This window comes from Symphalangus syndactylus, chromosome X (genome assembly GCF_028878055.3).
Source record: "Symphalangus syndactylus isolate Jambi chromosome X, NHGRI_mSymSyn1-v2.1_pri, whole genome shotgun sequence".
Taxonomy (NCBI): Eukaryota; Metazoa; Chordata; class Mammalia; order Primates; family Hylobatidae; genus Symphalangus; species Symphalangus syndactylus.
Genome location: NC_072447.2, coordinates 138185083 through 138207521, shown reverse-complemented (window position 1 = coordinate 138207521; position 22439 = coordinate 138185083). Strand labels below are relative to the sequence as shown.

Here is a 22439-nt window from a genome sequence, read left to right as displayed (position 1 = left end):
CACTACGAGGTGATGGGCAGGAACATCATGGCTCGTCCCATCAAGGCTGAGAGCGCCATTAGGATGGCATGGGGAAAATGGCTTGGGGGCTTGGGTTCTGCGTACTCAGGTGACACGGAGCACTTCTGTGGGGTTCCCTGGGAGGATGGGTGCCTGAAACACCAGCTGTGCAACCCAAAATCCTGCTCTTGCCCTTGTATTCATGGTGCTTAGCATAAGGACTTACCACTCAGTGGGTGGTTAATAGTTACTGCTCAGCAGGGATCAATTTTGTGGAGAGAGGGCATCATGTGGGTATGCAATGTTTTAGTGATGTCAAGTACGTGTCTTTTGTACTAGGATTCCCATTTTGAGTCCAGTGATAATTTATAGTAGAATCCTTTTGTAATAATTGCTACCATGTACTCATCGCTTACCTAGTTATACCTACATTATTCTGCTATACACATTACCCTTATTCATTCATTCAGCAAAAATTTATAGAGCACTAACTGTGAGCCAGACACTGTTATGTGTTCTTAAAGTTTGTTAGTGAATGAAAGAGTCAAGAATCTTGGCCCTGTGAGGGTATTTTTCACAGAATGACAAAAGGGCGGCACTAAACATCACATAATAAAATACATGATACGTTGGAAGGCAACAAATACCGTGGAAAAATATAGCAAGACAAGAGGGATCCACAGTGCTGAGCATGGTGGGTTGGATTGCACTTTACAATAGCATGGTCAGAGTAGCCCTCATTGGAAAGCAATAGTTGAGAAAGATGTTGGAGTTAGCCAGGCAGCTATTTTGGAGAGAGTCATTCAGACGGAGGGCTTAGTTTGTGCAAAGGCCGTACAGCAAGACTGTGCCTGATGTGTTCAAGGAAAAGCCAAGTGGTTGGAGCAGAGGCAGTGAGAGCTGGAAGAGTAGGAATTATGGACGGACAGGTAATAGATGTTCAGGCTGCGTGTGGCCTTGTGGGGCACTGGAATATCTCTGGCTTTTATTGTCCATGATGTGTAAAGTCCCTGAAGGGTTTGGAGCCTTCCAGGGATCACTCCAGGTGCTTGGCTGTGAACAATATGGAAGAGGTCAGGGCATGAAACAAGAAGAACAGTTTGGATGATTCTGATGCAATACATGGGCACTGTGGGTGAAATCCTGTCTTTCCTATCCTGCAGTGAGCACAGGCAAAATCTTTGCCAAAGATGATCATCTGGATGAAGAGATCAGTTGAAGGTTATCTATGGCTCAAACTATAACACAGCTGTGTTAATTTACTAAGGAGGCCACAACACATTACTACAACTGGGTGGCTTAAAACGACAGAAATTTGTTCTCTGGCAGTTCTGCAGGCTACGTGTCTGAAATCCAGGTGTCAGTGAGGCTGGTTCCTTCTGGCGAGCTCTGAGGGAGAGTCTATTCCAAGATTCCGTAGGTTGCCAGTAGTCATTGGTCGGCTTTCCTTGGGTTGTAGATGCATCAGTCTTACTTCTTCCTCCATCCCATGGTGCTCTTCTCCGTGTGTCTATGTAACCAATATCCCTCTTCGTATAAGGACACCACTCACTGGATTAGGGGTGTATGATTAATCCTAATGCTGTAGGACCACATCTTAACTTGATTTTTTTTCAAAGACCTTATTTCCAAATAAGGTCACATTCACAGGTACTGGTACTCAGACCTAGAACATATCTCTGTCGGGGCAAAATTCAACCCACAACAACTGCTCTTGTACATTTTGATTACTCCAATATTCTACCATTGTCAATAAAAAATTAGGACACACAGATAGGCAGACATTTCCTCTTATTTCCTGGGAAAACAAAGTCCATGAGACAGGAGCTCCTCTGTGAACCTCCTGGCACCCATCCTGGCTTTCTCTTCCTTCTCTCTTGTAACAGTGAAAGGACATATCAGCCCCTTCCCAGGGCTGACCCTCCACTGAGCACATGGAACCATTCTCTTGACACATTTTCTCTGAGGATGTTGCTTCTATTGCTATTGCCTCTCTTCCTCTTGTGTCAACAATCATTTTTTATCTTTGACTCTAATGGAGTAACATTCAAACATACACAAGAATCACCCATCTTAAAAACTTCACAGACAAATAACTCCCATCTTAAAAATGTACATAGATAAATAAGCTTCCTTGGCCTCATTTCCCCTTCAGTCCCATTCCTCTGCATCCTGCCCCCCACAGCAAATGCTATTTCAAGAATCACCTCTGCTCACTTACTGAGCTCCCATTCCCTCCTTATTCCTCTGGCATCAGGCTTTAACCCACATCATGTCCCTAATTTGCTCTTAAGATGACAGGAAACTTCCAGGTCACCAAATCCAGTGGTCAATATGCTAGGCTCGCATCACTCAACCTCTTAGTGTTTGACCCAGTTGTAGACTCCGCATTTCTTGAAATAAGTTCTTTGGTCTTCTGTGTGACAACTCTCTGCCAGAAAAGCTCCTTCTCAGCCTCTTTTGTGAGCTCTTCCCTCTGACACGATCCCACAAGAGTGCTCCAGGGCCCAGGCCCTGAATGGCTTTATCCACACGTCAGCCCCACAGCATCTAAATGCAGGTAACTCCCAATCCCATATATATACTGAGTCACACACATATTTGTCCTGCAGACATCTCAAGGTGTCCAAAATTTCACATGTCCGGAACTTCTCCCAACCCCTGAACCTCCCTTAATCTGCTCCATCTCAGACGATGTCAGCTCAGTTCACACAGTGGGTAACATCATATCCCTGCCATAACCCTTAGTTTTCTCCATTTTCTTTACACACTCCATGCCATCCATCAGCAAAAACTATCAATCCCTTGAAAACATACCTGTAGTCTCAGCACCTAAAACAAATGATTGAAAAAACATCACTGGGTCAAATTTTTTAGTTTCCATCATGGCAGAGAAGAAAGCAGGAAGAACCAAAGAGACAGCAGCCACTCAGACACTTAAAAATACGCCCAAAACCCTTCCATGTGTCCCTGCTGGCAGAAATAGAGCTAATAACGGACGCTGCAGTGAGAGATTGCTGCTAAGGAATAGCCTTAGAAAGAGCTAAGAAATTGCCTTCTCTGCAAACAGAAGCTTCAGGTAGGAATCTGTCTTCTCTGGCAGAGAAGCTACAGGTAGATTCCAGCACCAGGAAGACAGGTCCCTGCGGAGAGAATGCTGCAGAACAAAGAAGGGGCTCTTCTATACAACCCCCTTCAAACTTTGTGAATGATCTTTTGTGGCAGGAGGTGCCTTCAGAGTCTGGGAACACATCAGATAAGAAATGGCTGCTGGGCCTGAATGTCATGGGATGAATTCCGCTGGGACACAGAGCAGCTGTGTGCCCCCTCTTTCCTGTTTGTGACCCTGACTTGGCTGTAGAATGGACACGACGCTACTGGGACTTCTTTCATAGGATTCTTTGTGAGCATTAAATGACGTGTGTATCCCAAGGCCCTTTGCCCAGTGCTTGGCATATACAAGGGCTGGACACAAAGTAGATTAACAGCAATTCTGAACAGGGATGCCATGCACCCCATTAAATCTTCTCATGTTTTAACTGTCTCCCATGAACAAAATGCACATCTTCACAAGTATCCATGAAGCAACCATTCAGTGCCAGATTCCAGCACAGATATAAACATGTGATTTGCCTCCTTGGCTTCTAACGACCTGCATGTTTCACCCTCAAATCAGGGAGACTGACTCTGACTGAAAATACTGAAAACAATCTGTCTGTGGTCACTGCCCTCAAAAACCTCCTATCACAAACACCTGCTTACTTTTGTTTCTGTCACTAACTGCTATACAGAAATTCTTACTTATCCATATGCTTATCAGAGTATTTATTGTCTGTCTCTTCCCACTTGTATGTCAGCTTCATGACTGCAGAGCTTTTGTACATTGTTGCTTTTTCCATCTGCTGGGCCTTCAGCATCTAGAACAGGGCTGGGCACATGGTAGATTCTCAATAAATACCACAGCAATTAATTGAATCAGAAAAGGGTAACATCCCGAATCATTCCAGGCAACCTGAGAAAGGATCTGGTTTTAAGGCAATTCACACCAAATCTGACTACTTTGCTTTCCTACGTGCATCTATCTAAACAGGATTTGGCCTCATTCAGGATAATGTTACAGTTGGCTGTAAACATAAGAGCTGTAGTTCAGAAGACATTAGATCCAGGCTCAACTCAGGTGTTTCCTGGCTTTGCAACCTGTCCCCAGGAGTCTGACCACAGGAGCAACTTATAACAAAAATCGTCCAATAAATTGGGTTCTCTTGCATATCAGTGACTCAGCCTCACTTATGTACATGAATTGCACCATGGAGTAAAATGTTTCTGCTTCCATTACAAAAGCTACACTGGAAATAAGTGTTGGACTAGTGTTTAGACAAACATTTCTATAAGAATAGAGCAACAAGGCTTTAGATGACATGTATCAATAAGTATGTTATTCATTATTATTTAATAGATGGAGAAAATTTCCATCCATGGGAAGTTTGGGATCCTCATGGGATAGGAGTTTTCCCAATCCATATCTTTGTTTTTCAAAACTCAATGAGTGTATGGATGGCTTCTATTTGTCACAGAATGTCAGTGTCAGCTCTCTGTTGTCTTAGCTTGGTCTGCTATAACACAATACCACAGACATTTATATCACACAGTTTTGGAGGCTAGAAGGTCCAAGAATAAAGTGCTGACTGATACAGTTCCTGGTGAGGGCCCTCTTTCTGGCTTGAAGATGGTCACCTTCTGGCTATTTCCTTCCATGGAGGAGTGGGAGCAAATGCTGGCTTCTGTTCCTCTACTTCTAAGGATACAAATCCCATTATGGGACTCTAGTCTCATGACCCCATCTAAGCCTAATAGTCTCCCAAAGGCCCCACCTCCATATATGATTACATTGGGAATTATGGCTTCAACAAAGAAATTTTAGGGGAACACAGATTTTCAGTCCCCCAGCCACTGTGAGGGATGTTCTTTATGCTGTCAGAATAACTTGTACCTTTTGTTTCCTTTTCTTTCTTTCTTTCTTTTTTTTTTGATATGGAGTCTCCCTTTGTTGCCCAGGCTGGAGTGCAGTGGCACGTTCTTGGCTCACTGCGACCTCCGCCTCCTGGGTTCAAGAGATTCTTCTGCCTCAGCCTTCCCGAGTAGCTGGGACTAAGGTGCATGCAACCACGCCAAGCTAATTTGTGTGTGTGTGTATTTTTTAGACGAAGTTTCACCACTTTGGCCAGGCTGGTCTCAAACACTTGACCTCAGGTGATCTGCCCACCTCAGCCTCCGAAAGTGCTGAGATTACAGGCGTGAGCCAACGTGCTCGGCCACTTTTTGTTTCCTTTCAATGGAACTTCAAAAATAATATGCTTTTCACCCTTTGTATATACAGTAGCCCTTCAACTATACAGAGGATTAGTGAATGAAGTTTCTAATCCACATATTTAGGGTTAACTGGGGCAATGCTCTGAGGAAATGAAATTGCTGTAGGATGAGGTTGCCCCAGCAGGGTGCACTCCCTTCCCCCTCTTATGAGACGAACACAAGTGCTAACTCATCTGAGTCCTCAGTTGTGGATGTTTAGACCGATAGGCCTTAACCAAGCCCAAGACTTTACTCTTCTGGCCAGGGCAGCAGCTATGGAAAGAATCTCATGAAGCACTTAACCCAGGCTGTCCTGGGTGACTATTACAATGAAGTGGTGACTAAAAGTCAGTTCTGTGAGGCGTTCCACAGGCAACAGAGAGCCTTTTTTCTAGCCCTCCCTTCCCTGTAGAGCAGGGCACCCAAGTTTAGGAAGGTAGGCATGGAGCCTGCCAAAAATGGTTCCAAGGAGGCCTCCTGTAAGCCAGGGTCCATGAGAAGAGGGAGTTAGAGAACAGATGGAAGGCTGTCCACAGTAGGAGAGCATATACGGCAGGATTGTGCAAAGAAGTAAATACACGAAGGATAATGGAAGGTTGGTTTCTCCAAAGCTGAGAAGGAAACAATACATGTGGAAAGGTGGAAAGAGGAAAACATAGAATAAACTCCATATTCCTGGGCTGGTAATGGAGGTGTACGTGCAACCTCAGGTTTGCCAATAGATATAAGAGTTTCAATTTGAAACACTGTATTCTCCAACACCAAGGGAACAGGGATCCTTGTAAATAGGGCTGATTAAGTAGAATATGAAATTTTGACAAAACAGAGAACTACACACTAAGCATAACAAAGAGGAGTTGTTTACATTCATAGAACATATCCCCGTGGTAGATGTATAATTAAAGTTTTATGCATCTCACAAGAGGAGTGAAATGACGAACCAGAACCTCTAAAAGCTACAGGTGGTTAGAGGATGAAACCACAATCATGATGAGAGACTTCAAGGTGCCTTTTTGATTAACAGTATGCATAATCATGATGAGAAGAACACTAGGTACAATCTATCGGTCCCTGATTAGGCTCCAGTTACCTAAATAGAACTTTATGTTTTGAGAATCATTGCAGGCATCAGGCCAGAATTGGCAGAAGGGTCATAGTTTGCCAGATCCAGCTAAAGATCATTATCTTATTTTATTTTCTTCATTGCATGTATCCCTAAATGAGCTGAGAAGCATCTGATATCAGCACATCTGCAACACTTTCACGGTGTGCCAGTTGGAAGCTCCATGGCAGAACACTGGAGCCCCAGAAACTCGTGGTGACAGGTCCCTGTATATTCAAGCCAATTCTCTCCCACGTGGGAAAAGCACATTTCTGTGGTGATTATGGCATGATTGATGAGTCGATCTACTTCAGTAGTGATGTTGTGACTGGCAACGTGCCTCTAAAAGTTGGACAAAAAGTTAATGTGGTTGTGAAAGAAGATAAAACACTTTATGGATTGAGAGCAATCAAGGTGAGATGTACATGAGTTTGGGAATTGTGTCTTATCCCAGTGGGCTTTCTTTCTGCATCTTTCTATTCTTGTATTAATCCAACATCTCTACTGTGATCCATAGAGTGGATGTAGACTGCAATTTGAAGCCCCACTCCTCTGAAGCTGTAGGTTCTTCTGTTGTAATATTTGTAGTGATTTCTGCTTTAAAAAAATAAAAATTACTTATCTATTCTTCTAATCTTTAAACAATATGGATAACAATATTAATTATTGGACTCTAGATAATCCTGCAACTTCCTTTATCAGGTAAAAAAGCGTTTTCTATAGTGTGCATTCATAGCAGTAGAATTGCTATGTCAAACCATGTGCCTTGTAAACATTTTAAAAAGAGCTTCATAGACGTATAGTTTACAAACCACAGAACTCTCTTAAGGATACAGTTCAATAACATTTGGCAGATTTCTAGAGTCCTGAGAACATCACCTGAGTCCAGATGTTTACCCATTCAGTGGCTACTATGAAATTATTCTTTAGCTCTACTGTACTAATTGATTCTCTCAGCAATAGGTGGTGAGACTGCCTCTCTGCCCATATAGGCAAGGACAACAATATTCTCGATCTGAAATCTTTGCAAATATGAGAAGAGGAAAGCAGTCTCATTGGTCATTTGGAATTATTAAGGATCTTAATGAGATTACAGCAAGTTTCCTTTCTTAGATCTACTTATACATTAGGAAAATTTACAGCTATCTCTATGGTAGGAAAATTAGATTTGTAATAGGAAAGTTTGTATATTACGTCCTTGTAGTATTTCCTCTGATACCATCTTTTTTCTTTGCTTTATGTCTTTCATTCTTTTACAGCCTTATTGAGATATAAGTAACGTGATTCACCATGCGATTCACCCATCTACAGGGTACAATCCAATAGTTTTTAGATTGTTCACAGAGTTAGGCAACCATCACCACAAACAACTTTAGAACATTTTCATCACTGTAAAAGGAAGCTCCATAACCATTCATAGTCTTCCCCTTTCTCCCTGATTCCCCAACTGTCCCCTCCCCCTACAACATCAAGCCCCAGGAAATCACTTATCCATTTTCTGTTTGTATGTATTTGCCCATTCTGGACAGTTAAAAAAGGTTCCTTCTATATAACTGTAATGATATGTCCTTTCACCAACATCTCCTCATTCCTCCATCCACCCTAACAACCCAAGCATCTGGCAACCACCATTCTACTCTACACTGCTATGAGGTCAAATTTTTATATTCTGCAAGTGAATGAGACCATGCAGTTATTTATATTTGTGTGACAGGCTTATTTCACTTACATATCGTTCTTCAGGTTCATCCATGTTATCCCAAATGGCAAGATTTTGTTCTATTTTATGTAATAGTATTCCATTGTGTATTTATACCACATTTCCTTTATCCACTCATCCATAGATGGACACTTAGATTGCTTTTGTTTCTTGGCTATTGTGAATAGGGCTGCAATAAACATGGAAGTGCTGACGTCTCTTTGACACACTGATGACACTCTCTTTGGATAAATTCTCAGTAGAGGGATTCATGGATTCATGTGATAGTTCCGTTGTTAAAATTTTGGCGACCCTCCATACTGTGTTCCATAATGGCTGTAACAATTTACATCCCACCAACCGTGCATAAAGGTTCCAATTTCTCCACATCCTTGCCACCACTTGTTATCTCTTGTCTTTTTAATGTTAGCCATTTTAACGTGTCAGGCAGTATCTCTGTGGTTTTGATTTGCATTGCCCTGATGATTAGAGAAGGTGAGGATTTTTTTATGCTCATTGTCCATTTGTATGTCTCATTTTGAGAAATGTCTATTCAGGTCTTTTGCTCATTTTTAATGGGATTTTTTTTTCTTGCTATTGAGTTGGAGTTACTCATACATTTTGTAAACTGACCCCTTACTAGATGTATAGATTGTCAATGTTTTTCCTATCCTACAGATTTTCTCTCCACTCTTTGATCATTTCCTTTGTGGCACAATCTTTTTAGTTCGATGTAATCCCATTTGTGTGTTTTTCCTTTTGTTCTCATTACTTTGGAGGTCCTATTTTTAAAAATTGTTGCCCAGAACAATGTCATGGAGCTTTTCTCCCTATGTCTCCTTCTAGTAGTTTCATAGCTTTGGGTCTTCCTTTTAAAGCTTTAAATCATTTTGAGTTGATTTACGTACATGCTGAGAGATAAGGGTGGAAATTCATTTTTCTCAGATGAATATCCAGTTATTTTCAACATCATTTATTGAAGAGGCTGTACTTTCTCAACATTGTGTGTTCTTGGGCCTTTTGTCGAAAATCAGTTGACTGTAAAAGCACTGATTTCAGTCCGATCTGCGTATTCTGCTCCATTGGTTGAAGTATCTGCTTTTATACTGGTACCAAGCTGTTATGCTTACTGTAGCTTTGTCATATGTTTTGACATCAAGTAGTGTGATGCCTCCAGCTTTGTTCTTTGTATTCCAGACTGCTTCAGCTATCTGGAATCTTTCATGGTTCCATACAAATTTTAGTAGTGTTTCATCTATTTCCAAGAAGAATGTCATTGGTATTTTTATAGCAATTGTATTGGATCTGTAGATTGCTTTAGGTTATGGACACTTTAACAATATTTATTCTTCCTGTCCATGAACACATGATATATTTCCATTCATTCCTGCCTCATTCAATTTCCTTTGTCAATGGTTTATTGTTTTCAGTGTTGCAATCCTTCACCTTCTTGGTTAAATTTATTCCTATTTTAATTTTTTGAAGGTGTTGTAAATGGGATTGTTTCTTGATATCTTTTTCAGATAGTTCCCTACTGGTGTATAGAGATACTACTGATTTTTGTATGTTGGTTGTGTCTCATGCCACTTTCCTGAATTTGTTTATTAGACCTAGTAGCTCTTCAGTGGTGTCTTCAGGGTTATTTATATGTAAGAACTTCCAGTCTGCAAACAGGGCCAATCTAAATTCTTCCTTTTGAATTTAGATGCCTTTTGTTTCTTCTTGTCTAATTTCTCTGGCTAGTACTTCCAGGACTATGTGTGATAGAATGGGCAAAAGTGGGCTTTCTGTCTTGTTCTAGGTCTTACAGGAAAAGCCTACAACATTTCCCCATTCAGTATGACATTACCTGTGGGTTTATCATATACGACCTTTATTGTGTTGGGGTGCACTCCTCCTATACCTAATTTGTGGAGCTTTTATCACATAGGGATGTGGAATTTGGTTAAATGCTTTTACTGCTTAAATTGGAATGATCCTATGGCTTTTGTGCTTCATTCTGTTCAGCCATATGTCACAGTTATTGATTTGTGTATGTTGAAACTTCCTTACATCCCAGAGATGAATCCCTCTAGATCATGGTGAATGATGTTTTTAATGTACTGTTGAATTTGGTTTACTAATACTTTCTTTTTTTCTTTTGAGACAGAGTCTCGCTCTGTCGCCCAGGCTGGAGTGCAGTGACGCAATCTCGGCTCACTGCAAGCTCCGCCTCCCGGGTTCATGCCATTCTCCTGCCTCAGCCTCTCCGAGTAGCTGGGACTACAGGCGCCCGCCACCACGCCCGGCTAATTTTTTGTATTTTTAGTAGAGACGGGGTTTCACCGTGGTCTCGATCTCCTGACCTCGTGATCCGCCCGCCTCGGCCTCCCAAAGTGCTGGGATTATAAGCGTGAGCCACCACGCCCGGCCACTAATACTTTCTTAAAGATTTTTGCAACTGTGTTCATCAGGAATTTTGGCACGTCGTTTTTTCAGTTTTCTCTTCTTTGTGTTTCTTTGTCTGGGTTTTCTAGCAGGGTAATATGATGTGATAGAATGCATTTGGATGTGTTCCTTTCTTGTCTGTTTTTTTGAAATAGTTTTAAAAGTATAGCTATTAATTCTTCCTCTTTATATAGAAATTTTGATAGTATTAGGAAGGGAAGCCATTCTGTCTTAGACTTTTCATTGATGGGAGATTTTTTATTACTGAATCACTTTCCTTACTTGTTAATTGTCTGAACAGATTTTCCATTTCTTCACTATTACATCTCGGTAGGCTGTATGTGTCCAAGAATGTATCCATTTCTTCTAGCTTGTCCTATTTGTAGGCAGATGATTGTTCACAATAGTCTTTATGATCCGTTTTATTTTGGTGATGTCAGTTGTACTATCTCCTTTTTCATCTTTGATTTTATTTATTTGAATAGTCTCCCTTTTTTCCTTTAGTCTAGCTGAAATTTTGTTGATTTGGTTTACCTCTTCAAGAAACCAGCTGATTGTTTCATTGATATTTGTATTGTTCTTCTCATGCCTATTTGATTTATTTCTGCTCTTACCTTTATGATTTCTGTCCTCCTACTTTGGACTGCATTTTTTTCTTTTTTTTCTAGTTATTCAAGGTGGAGTGTAAGGTTGTTTATTTGAGATGTATCTTTTCTTTTGAGGTAGGCTTTATTGATGTAAACTTCACTTTTAGAATTGCTTTTGCTGTATTTCATGGGTTTTTGTATGCTGTGCCTTCAGTTTCCTTTATCTCAAGAAATGTTTACACTTCGCTTTTAATTTCCTCATTGACCCATTAGTTATTTAGGAGCATGTTGTTTAATTTCCATCCACTTCTAAAGTTTCCAAAGTTCCCAGTTTTATTCACTTCTAGTATTTTACCATTTTGGTTAGAGAAGTGATTTGATATTGTTTCAAACTCCTTTAATTTCCTAAGACCTTTTTTATGACCTGTGGGCGGCAAGCCACCCAGGTGCCGAGGCAAGAGACCGAGGACACGAGCTGTTCTAGTATAATAAAATATAAAACAAGAATAGTTATGACAGATATAGATCTTAGATATGATTATATATGAGTATCATTAATCATTAGTTTATAGCAATTACTCTTTATTCCAATATTATAATAATCCTCGCTCTATAACCATAACCTAGGAAAAACCAGGCCATACAGAGATAGGAGCTGAGGGGATATAGTGAGGAGTGACCAGAAGACGAGAGTGCGAGCCTTCTGTTTTGCCCAGACAGGGCCACAAGAGGGCTCCTTGGTCTAGCGATAACGCCAGCATCTGGGAAGACGCCCGTTTGCAGGCAGACCGTGGTCTAGTGGTAGCCTCCGCGTCAAGGAAAAACACCGGCTACTTAGCGGACCCGGAAAGGGAGTCTCCCTTTCCCCCGGGGAGTTTAGAGAAGACTCTACTCCTCCACCTCTTGTGGAGGGCCTGACATTAGTCGGGCTCGCCTGCAGTTATCCGGAGGCCTCACCGTCTCCCTGTGATGCTGTGCTTCAGTGGTCACACTCCTAGTCTGCCTTCATGTTCCATCCTGTACACCTGGCTCTGCCTTCTAGATAGCAGTAGCAAAATTAGTGAAAGTACTAAAAGTCTCTAATAAGCAGAAATAATGGTGTAAGTTGTTTCTTTGTCTCCTCTCTCTCTCTCTGCCTCGGCTGCCAGGCAGGGAAGGGCCCCCTGTCCAGTGGACACGTGACCCACGTGGCCTTACCTATGATTGGAGATGGCTCACTCTCCTATCCTGCCCCTTTGTCTTGTATCCAATAAATATCAGTGCAGCCTGGCATTTGGGGCCACTACCGTTCTCAGTGACTTGGTGTTAGTGGTCCCCCGGGCCCAGCTGCCTTTTCATTTATCTCTTTGTCTTGTGTCTTTATTTCTACACTCTGTTGTCTCCGCACACGGGGAGAGACCCACTGACCCTGTGGAGCTGGACCCTACAATGACCTTCCCCATAATCTATCCTCCAGTATGTTCCACATGCAGTTGGAAAGAATACGTGTTTTGCAGTATTTGGACGGAATGTTCTGTAATGACTGTTAGGTCCATTTGGTCTGGAGTGCAGATAAATCCGACTTTCTTGGGGGTCAATGTTCTGTCAGGACAATCTGCTCATTGCTGCAAGTTGGGTGTTGAAGTCCCCTGATATTATTGCGTTGCAGTCTATCTCACCATTTAGACCTTGATATTGGCTTCATATATTTAGGTGCTGCTATGTTGGGTGCATATTTTTGGAAATCATTATATCCTCTTCATGAATTGACCCCTTCACCATTATATAATGACCTTCTTGGTCTCTTTTTACAGTTTGTGATTTAAACCCTATTTTATTTGAAATCAGTTTAGCTGCTCCTGTTCTCTTTTGGTTTTCCTTTACATGGAAGAATATCTTTTTTCATGTCTTCACTTTCAGTTTACGAATGTCCTTAAAGGAGAAGTGGGTCTCTCATAGGTTTGGTTGTTGTTGTTGTTTAAATCCATTCAGCTACTCTTTGTATTTTAGTTGAAGAATCTCATCCATTTCTATCAAGTTAATTATTGATAAGTAAGGATTTACTGTTGTCATTTAGATAACATTTTTCTATCTATTTTGTAGGTAATTTATTCCTTTCTTCCTCTTTTACTGTTTTCCTTGATGGATAAGAGATTTTCCTCTATTAGTATGTTTTGTTTTCTTTATTTGTTTTAATGTGTCTATTACAGGAGTTTTTCTTTGTGGTAAGCATGAGGCTTACAAAAACATAATCACAGCAGTTTATTTTATTGATAACATAACTTTGATCACAAAATACAAACACTGTACCATTTAATTCCACCCCCGGATTTTGAGTTCTCTATTTTACACTTTACAACTTTTTACCTTTTATATCCTTTAACAAATCATTGCAATTATTTTATTTTTACTAGTTCAGTTCTCTATCCGTTACATGAAAGATATAAGTGATCTGGAAACCACCATTACCTTATTAGAGTATTCTGAATTTGTGTAGTTACATTTACTGGTTAGTTTTATACCTTCAGATGTTTTTGCGTTACTCATTAGCGTCCCTTACGTCAGTTGGAAGAACTCTCCCTAGCATTTCTTATAAGACAGTTGTGGTGGTGAGGAAGTTTCTCAGCTGTGATTTCTCTGTAAAAGTCTTTATCTCCCCGTCACTTCTGGGTACATTATTCTTGGTTAGAGATTTTTTTTCCTTGAGTTCCTTAAATATACTCTACTACTCTCTACTGGCCTATTATGCTTCTGCTGAGAAGTCTTCTTGTAGGCATATTGGAAGTGCCTTGTATACGATTCGCTTCTTTCCTCTTGCTGTTTTCAGGATCCTCTCATTCTCTTTCAACTTTGACAGTTTGATTTTAATATGTCATGGGGTAATCTTATTTGGATTGTATCTGAATGCAGAACTTTGGTCGTCCAGTACCTAGATGTTTGTAACTTTCTGTGGGTTTGGTTGGCTCTCCATTATTATTTTTTAAATAATCTTTCTACCACTTTTTCAATCTCTCCTCCCTCTTGAATGTGAGAGATTCATACTATTGCTCTGCTGATAATTGTCCCAGAAATTCAGTAAGTTTTTATTTTCATTTCGTGTCCTTACTTTTTCTTTTCTCTCCTCTGTATGTTTTCAATGAAGCTGCCTCCAAGTTTACAGATTCTTTCTTTGGCTCGATCAGTTGTCCTCTGGATGTTCTCCATTGTGTACTTCCTTCACTGTGTTTTTTGATTTCAGGATTTGTTTGGGTTTTTAAATTCCTTCAATCTTTCTCTCAAATTACTCTGTTAAATTATGAATCATTTCTCTGTAATTGTTTTCAAGGTTCACAGAGCATGCTGAAAATAGATATTTTGAATTATTTATTAAACAACTCATACATTCCTATCTCTCTAGGGTCAATTACTGGCACCTTGTTTTGTCAGTTTGGTGATGTCATGTTTTCCTTATTGTTCTTGATCTTTGTGATCATGTGTTTATATCTGGGTATTGATGAAGTAGGTATTCATTTTAGTCTTTACAGTCTAGCTTTTGGGGGACATCTTTTGGCACTAAGCCTGTCCGGAAACTCTATATAGGTCTCTTTTGGTCCTTATGCTTGTGAATACTACAGTTCTTGAAGCACTAGGGGGCTTCCTAATCCCAGGGACACAGCGACAGATGCTGCAATGGCATGCAATCCCTTAGCTATTGAGGCTGGTGCCTTGCGAGACTGGCATCCAAGGCTCCACTCATTCACTGAGGACTCACTGTTGCTGTAGATTATTCTGAGCATAAGGCCACTGGAATAACTCAGCAGAGATTTGGGCCAGATATTGAGTTTGTTTTGCTATGGCTGCGGCTTCCTCTCGGGTGCCAGGATGAGTCTAGAGACTCTGTCCACAAGTACCATTTTGGAGTCAGGGGCCATGGGCGTCTGTCAAGTGATGGCGTATATGTGTGATAGGCCTGATATTAGGTTCCCAGGCAATGTCCTATGCTTGCTACTCTCTCTCTCCTCCAGGTGGATAGTATCTCTCTCTATGCTGTGTTGTTGAATGTCGGGGAAGGGGTGATGTGGGTAACGTAAAACTGTCTTTACTATCCTCTTCAATGCATCTTTTCTTTTTCATGCTATAACTGGGTACCATGGTCTCTCACCTGGTTTCCTTCTGTCAAGTGAAGGTATTTTCATACAAGGATAGTTTTTCACATTGATGTTTCTGCAGGAGGACAATCACTGGAGAGCCCCATTTCTCCATCTTGCTCCCCTCCTCCTCTATCTGTTTAATTTTTACATACTATAAATATGTCCATCTTGTCCATGTGGCTTCTGGGTTCAGAAAGTATCCTTAGGCTAATTCTAACACACAATTTACACTAGTATTCACTTAGCTTTTCTTCTGAAAGTCTTTCAAGGGCCGGGCGCGGTGGCTCACGCTTGTAATCCCAGCACTTTGGGAGGCCGAGGCGGGCGGATCCCGAGGTCAGGAGATCGAGACCACGGTGAAACCCCGTCTCTACTAAAAATACAAAAAAAAAATTAGCCGGGCGTGGTGGCGGGCGCCTGTAGTCCCAGCTACTCGGAGAGGCTGAGGCAGGAGAATGGCGTGAACCCCTGAGGCGGAGCTTGCAGTGAGCCGAGATCGCGCCACTGCACTCCAGCCTGGGTGACAGAGCAAGACTCCGTCTCAAAAAAAATAAAAAATAAAAAAATGAAAGTCTTTCATTTATTTACATCTAAAGATACAGTCAGCCTGGGTTTGCTTTCCGTGTGTACGACTGAGAGAAGGATGGGTGTCTTGTTTCACTACTGGCTATTTAGTTGCCCTGAAAATTAATTGGATAATCCACTTTGCCCCCATTTTGTTGAAATGCCACTTCTGTCATACAACACATTATTGGAAACATTTGAATCTGTCTGTACCTGCTATTGTGTTGGTGGTATTTGCAAGGCATAAGAAACAGAGTTGGGAGCCATGAGACATGGGAAAAGCTTTAGTCTGCAGTATGTCTGTGAGTTGGCATGGAGTCAAGGATCAGAGAGGTCCAAGGGTGCTGTGGATCATCCACTGGGATACTGACGGAAGTGGTGATAGATACGTGGACGGGAGACTGGTGCCTCATTCCTTCATGACAGTGAGGGGAAAATAAACATCAGATTGGTATTGACAGCTGGAAAGACACCAGTTAAGAAATGGGAATAGCAGCAAGCTAGGCTATTTTTAAAACCATGAAAAATTATTTACAACTCAGTGGCTCAAGTTTCCATTAGAAGTCTCTGATCAGCAAATTCCAACTCTAGGAGTTTATCCTATAGTTAAGTCAGGCAAGTAGTCCAAATGCTATGACACAAGTGAAATGTCTAATTATGTGAAATTGGGTTAGTAAATTACTGCACATCCATTAATTGGGATTCCCTATGACTCTTTCCGTCCTCTCTTGTTATTTAAAAACCTTTGTGTTCATTTAATGTGATATTTTAATACTAAATACAATGCTAATTAACTTTTGGAACAGGCATATATGTGTGTGTATGTATATATATATATCTATATATATATATCACAGACAAAAACATAAGAATGAACGTTACTGCCAAAATGTAGTCCCTGGTGATCTCTTAGTAATGGAATATGGATTATGGGGTAACTGCCTTTTGCTGTCTGCTTATCTGTTTTTTCCCTACTTTTAGTACAATGAACTTGCATTATTTTTGTAAGTTTTAAGGATTATTAAAGAAGGAGTATTACACTTCCAATGAGGAAAAAGGTTTGTATGCCTCTCTATTGTAGATAAAGCAAATCCCTAATTTGACTTGGTTTTTCGAACCTCCCCCAATTGAGGTTATTGTTCCAACTTTATCTCGTGCTTCTCTCTCCTAGGCCTGGATCTCGGATGTCAGGGCTTTGCTCCCTAGGCTTCTAAATTCTGTTGTATTTCCTCTCTGTCTCCCTGCTCCTCTACCCCTGTTTACAAGGTTACACCTCTATCTTCTTTCACAACCCAGCACTAGTCTGACTTCCCCCAAGCAATGCTCCTATTTTCTCTCTGTCTGAAATGTTCTCCATCTAGATAATTCACAGAAACCATCTTTGAACTAGTTTTATATCTTTTATCACAATCTGCTTATGACTACATATCTTTCCACTTTACCGTCATTTCACTGTGAATTTCTGCAGGCGAAGGAAGGTATTTTTTTAATCTTAGAATCTAATGGTACAAGGACATTAAATTTGGGTATGCAATTAATGTTTTGGGATATATTTCACAATTCTTGAAGCACGCACATGACTTTTACCGTCATCTCAAGTCAATGGTCCATTTACTAAGTGAACTACATTCTCCAGTGTTTAGGATGGATGTTGAAAATATTTTCGAATACAAGTGTTTTAATCATGTAAGTTCCATGTTTAAATTTATATTGTTTTTGAAGTAACTCTTTCCTAAATCTTACAGGTGGATGTTGTGCCTCACCATCTTTATGGTGCTGGACCCTCATACTCAGGAACCAGAGTTTTAATTGCATATGTTACTTCTATATGTGAAGACATTATTTATATTAGTAACAGCATTTATTTCTCCATAGACATTGTTTCTGAAGGTACGATTTACATTTTGAGATATATGATGTAATTCTTAATTTTTTGAGAGGATTTTAATCCTAGAACAACTCTTACAGTGTATGTGGCTTCAGTCAATGGCTCTTCAATGTTAGAGGTAGACCTTTCCAGTTGAAAATATGTACAATATAGGGGCAAATAGACAGTATTATAAAATGTCTGCTGTCGTCTATTGTGTGTTCATTTGTTCAATGCCCTCAGTAATGCCTGGATATATTTTTCATTCACATAAGAATTTAATTTCTAATGAAGAAAACAATCCTACAAGTACACAGAGACACTATTTTTAATACCCTTCAAAGACTATACTTGCAGGGATCATTTCTGTAGTTGGTTACTAGAGAAGTTTCTTGTCTGTAGTTGGTTATTAGAGATCTGTACCTAATTTTAAAAGATCTGTACCTAATTTTAAAATAATACACTTCAAATGCTTCACATGTAGGATTGGAGATAGCGCCTTTTGGCTCTGTGTGTGTGTGTGTGTGTGTGTGTGTGTGTGTGTTGTTGAATTCTCTTTGTAATCAGCAGATGTGATCTAATATTTAGCTTATCCCCAAAGATACACTTTTTTGTGTTATTTTTGTCTATTGCAGCTGCCATATAGCTTGGGTAAAAAAGGGGAGATTAGCTCCGCTTCCCCAGGCAACTTGCTAGTTTGTTTTCTTGGGTGCAAAAGCAGGACTCTGACCTGAATTTTGTTTTAAGATGTTGACTCTGTCTGCTTTGTCGAGAAGAGACTATCAGGGGAAGGGTGGAGTCAGGAAATCAGTCAGGAAAACGTTGTAATATTCCTGGTGAGAGATGATGGAGATGTGAGTGAAAGTGGAGAAGTGGAGGACCTGAGGATTGAGTTGACTCTGGATATATTTTGAAGTTAGAGAAGAACCCAGGAGGTAACGGACTAGATCTTTGATGTGGAGGAAAGATGAGTCCAAGGTACCTCCAAAGTTTTTGGTTTGAGCAGTGGTGAGGGTGGAGTTGCCAGTTTGTGATGTAGACGACTGAGGCAAACAAAAGTTTGTGAATACGGAGAATACCAACAACTCAGCTTTACACACGTTAGATTGGTGTAAGCATATGGATAATTGACCCTGAGGTTGGTTAGAGCTGGAGGCATATACATTTTGGAGTTATTGGCCCATAGATATTCAGTAAACCCACACAAAAGAAATGTATGTAAATTAACAGAGACAGAGACAGAGAGAGAAAGAGAGAAGAAGTCTAACACTGTGTCTTGTATCATTCTACAATGCTGGGTCCTAAGGTGAAGAAATGTTTCACTTTGTTGATATTGCTAGTTTTCTGGAGTCATTGTGGCAATTTACTGTCTCAGTTGCAGTTGGGATTTCCATTTGCTCCACATTCTTTCATGTACCTTTGTTATCCTGTGACTCACTTTTAACTTACTGTAAACTTCTGTTTGAAACTCAGTGGTCTTAACTGTAACCTGTAAGGCACATACTTAAGAGTTCATCAGGCCTGGCGCGGTGGCTCACGCCTGTAATCCCAGCACTTTGGGAGGCCGAGGCGCGTGGATCACGAGGTCAGGAGATCGAGACCACGGTGAAACCCCATCTCTACTAAAAATAGAAAAAATTAGCCGGGCGCGGTGGTGGGCGCCTGTAGTCCCAGCTACTCCGGAGGCTAAGGCAGGAGAATGGCATGAACCCGGGAGGCGGAGCTTGCAGTGAGCCGAGATCGCGCCACTGCACTCCAGCCTGGGCGACAGAGCGAGACTCCGTCTCAAAAAAAAAAAGAGTTCATCAGCGGAACACAACACCAGGGGAAATTGATTCACTCGGAAAGTAACTACATTTCCTAGTGGTACTGCTACCACTACTACCAATCAACAGTTATTTGGTGGTTACTATGCACCAGCGATGATTTTGTGTGTATCACACATATCAATTAATTCTCACAGCAGCTGTGTATCATGAAGGCTACTTATCGTGCTTCTCATTTTATAGATGAAGAAAACGAGGCACAGAGAAGTTAAGCACCTTGGCTAAGGTTGCAAACTGAGTGAGTGGCAGTGTCAAGACTCGAACGCACATGGTCAGGTTCAAACCTGTGCTCTTAACTACACATTTGGTTGCCTCTCACTAAGGAGTTGTGAACATAAACAGTTGTTTAGTAAATCCTGTGCTGCTCCCTCAGATGGGCTGTGATGCACGGTTCACACTTTGCTCCATTTAAATTTGTTAAATCAGTAGAGGAGAATCAATGCCTAAGGATTATAAACTTCTTTTTGAACTTAGAGATTTACAGTGTGTCTGTTTAAACATGCACAAAATGGACTTTAGATTTAGCAGAACTCACTATAAAGTAGTACACTATCAAATAACATGTGAAATTAAACCTGACCTAGTTAAGAGATCATGACACTCACATTTCTCCATGGCTGTTTTAGATTTTGTCCCTTATAAAGGTGAGTGGTTAAAAGTTGAATATTCCACTGAACCAGGCTTCCCAAACTCCAAGGCAAGCTCTGTGAAGCCCACCCATTGCATTCATGCGGAAGTGGTAATTTCTTTCCTGTTGCTCCCATCATAAGTTTCTGCGAACCCTTCCTTTGGTGGTAATTTTCATGCCCAGGATTCTGTTGGGTGTAATGGGAATTCCAGAAAATATGAAGAAATACATTCTTTGCCAACAAAGGAGCCACTTTTCTTATTGAAAAGGCAGGACTTCCCAAAGGAAATAATTAGAAAATTATGTGGAACAACCACATGATTAAGTTCTAAATTGTGCATTTTACTCGATACTCAAATGTTATTAGAATCTTCCAAGGACAGGAGGAAGAAAAACGATCTTTGTGCCAGAGAACTGTAGGGAAAGAATGAACGGAGTGTGTTGTGGGACTTGAGCTTACCAGTAAATGCTAAGAATTATTTGGTTATTAAAGCCTGAATATGCGCAGGCAATTCAAGGCAACAGAGGGTAATGGACATATTTTGGTAACATTTAGAGCAGGATTTCTCATCAGAGACCCAGGCCTCATTCCCAGAGAGTCTGATTTAATTGTTCTGAGGTGGAGCGTGGACATGGGTATTCTTACAAAGCACCCCTGGTGTTAGCAATGGGCCAGCCAGGTTGGAAATCAATGATTTGCGTCGAAGTGACCTGCACTCATGCAGGACCCAGGGTGAGGAGGTGCAAAGCTGGTTACAGTGATTATTGAGCTTTTTCATAATCATTTCCATTATTTATACTCACAGGTCTGCATTACTAGCGTACATGGAAGAAATGGGGTGATAGATTATACTATCTTTTTCACCTTGGATTCTGTGAGACTTCCTGACGGATACGTACCTCAACTAGATGATATCGTCAATGTGGTCATGGTGGAGAGCATTCAGTTCTGCTATATTTGGAGAGCGGTTTCTATCACCCCAGCGCGCAAAAATCGTAATGACAAAGCATTTTTATTCTTTTCCTTTTATGAGCAGTAAAGGGGCTGGTTTAACTGAAAAGGTTAGCTTAGTAAGCCTAAATAGTATTTCACATATGACTTTTGTGGCAAATCTAATTGAGATACTGGCTAGTTCAATTGGACCATGAACCCAGCTTAGGGAAGTGCCTTATCAATTGAAAACCACACTAAAATGACTCGCTAGTCACTGGAGGAAAGGAGTTCTTAATTAAAATGAACACTGCCATTAAATTTGAATTCCATATTTCCCATTAGCAGCAGCGGATTCCAGGATGACGGAGGCCTGGGACGGCCCAAAAGGGAACGTCGGAGCCAAAGCATTTAACTGAAAAGGCATCAGGGACAGCATGTTAAAGGCACGATTTAAAGTTACAATTTGACTTCAGTTTTGAGCCCCCTTTATGTCTGTACAATCTGTATTGTTCCATAGCCTCTTTCATCTTCTGTCACCCACATAACTTGCGATGTTTGTTGTTTTCCTTGTTCCTTCTTCCGCATGCTAGAATGTAAACTCCACAATGGCAGGATGTCTTTTGATCTGCTTTTTTTTCTTTTTTTTTTTTTTTTTTTCCTGTTGTCATTAAAGCATCACCAAGCACTTAGAAGAGGTCCTACAGGATTGGGATTAGTCATACACTCTTAATCCAATGAGTGGTGTCCTTATAAGAAGAGGTGTATTGGACACACAGACAGATGGAGAAGAGCGCCATGATATGAAGGAGGAAGAGATTGGAGTGATGCATCTACAATCGAAGGAAAGCCAACCAATGACTACTGGCAACCTACAGAATCTTGGAATAAACTCTCCCTCAGAGCTTGCCAGAAAGAACCAACCTCACTGAAACCTTGATTTCAGACTCATAGCCTGCAGAACTGCAGAAGAATAAATTTCTGTTGTTTAAAGCCACACAGTTGTAGTAATGTGTTGTGGCCTCCCTAGGAAATTAACACAGTTGTGTTACATTTTGAGACATAGATAACTCTCAACCGATCCTGTTAACCAGATGATAATCTTTGGCAATGCTCTTACCTGTTCTCACAGTAGGAGAGGAAAGACAAACAGATTTCATCCACAGTGCCCATGGATTGCATCAGAATCATCCAGACTGTTCTCCTTGCTTCCTGCTCTGACCTCTTCCAGCCTGTTCACAACCAAGCACCTGGAGTGATCCCTGGAGGCTCCAAATCCTTCAGGGACTTTACGTGTCATGGACAATAAAAGCCAAAGGACTTCCAGTGCCCCACTATCCCACATGGAGC

At 40.8% G+C, this 22439-nt stretch overlaps 1 protein-coding gene and 1 pseudogene across 1 annotated transcript; both read left to right on the top strand.

The window, feature by feature from the left end:
* Nucleotides 1-4307: 4307 nt before the first annotated feature.
* Nucleotides 4308-21875, top strand: LOC129475414 (cancer/testis antigen 55-like). Its single transcript, XM_063634598.1, has 7 exons — nucleotides 4308-4312; nucleotides 6625-6865; nucleotides 17583-17727; nucleotides 20157-20269; nucleotides 20965-21154; nucleotides 21435-21535; nucleotides 21766-21875. Exons 1-6 carry the CDS (start codon nucleotides 4308-4310, stop codon nucleotides 21506-21508), a joined length of 768 nt encoding a protein of 255 aa, XP_063490668.1. The 3' UTR covers nucleotides 21509-21535; nucleotides 21766-21875.
* On the top strand, nucleotides 18046-18141 carry LOC129476649 (uncharacterized; annotated as a pseudogene).
* Nucleotides 21876-22439: the final 564 nt, after the last annotated feature.

Excerpts from the sequence above, each read along its gene's own strand:
- LOC129475414 (XM_063634598.1), top strand. Across the intron at positions 6,866-17,582 it reads ATGGATTGAGAGCAATCAAG|GTGGATGTTGTGCCTCACCA; the intron begins GTGAGATGTACA and ends TAAATCTTACAG. Across the intron at positions 17,728-20,156 it reads CATAGACATTGTTTCTGAAG|ATTTTGTCCCTTATAAAGGT; the intron begins GTACGATTTACA and ends TGGCTGTTTTAG.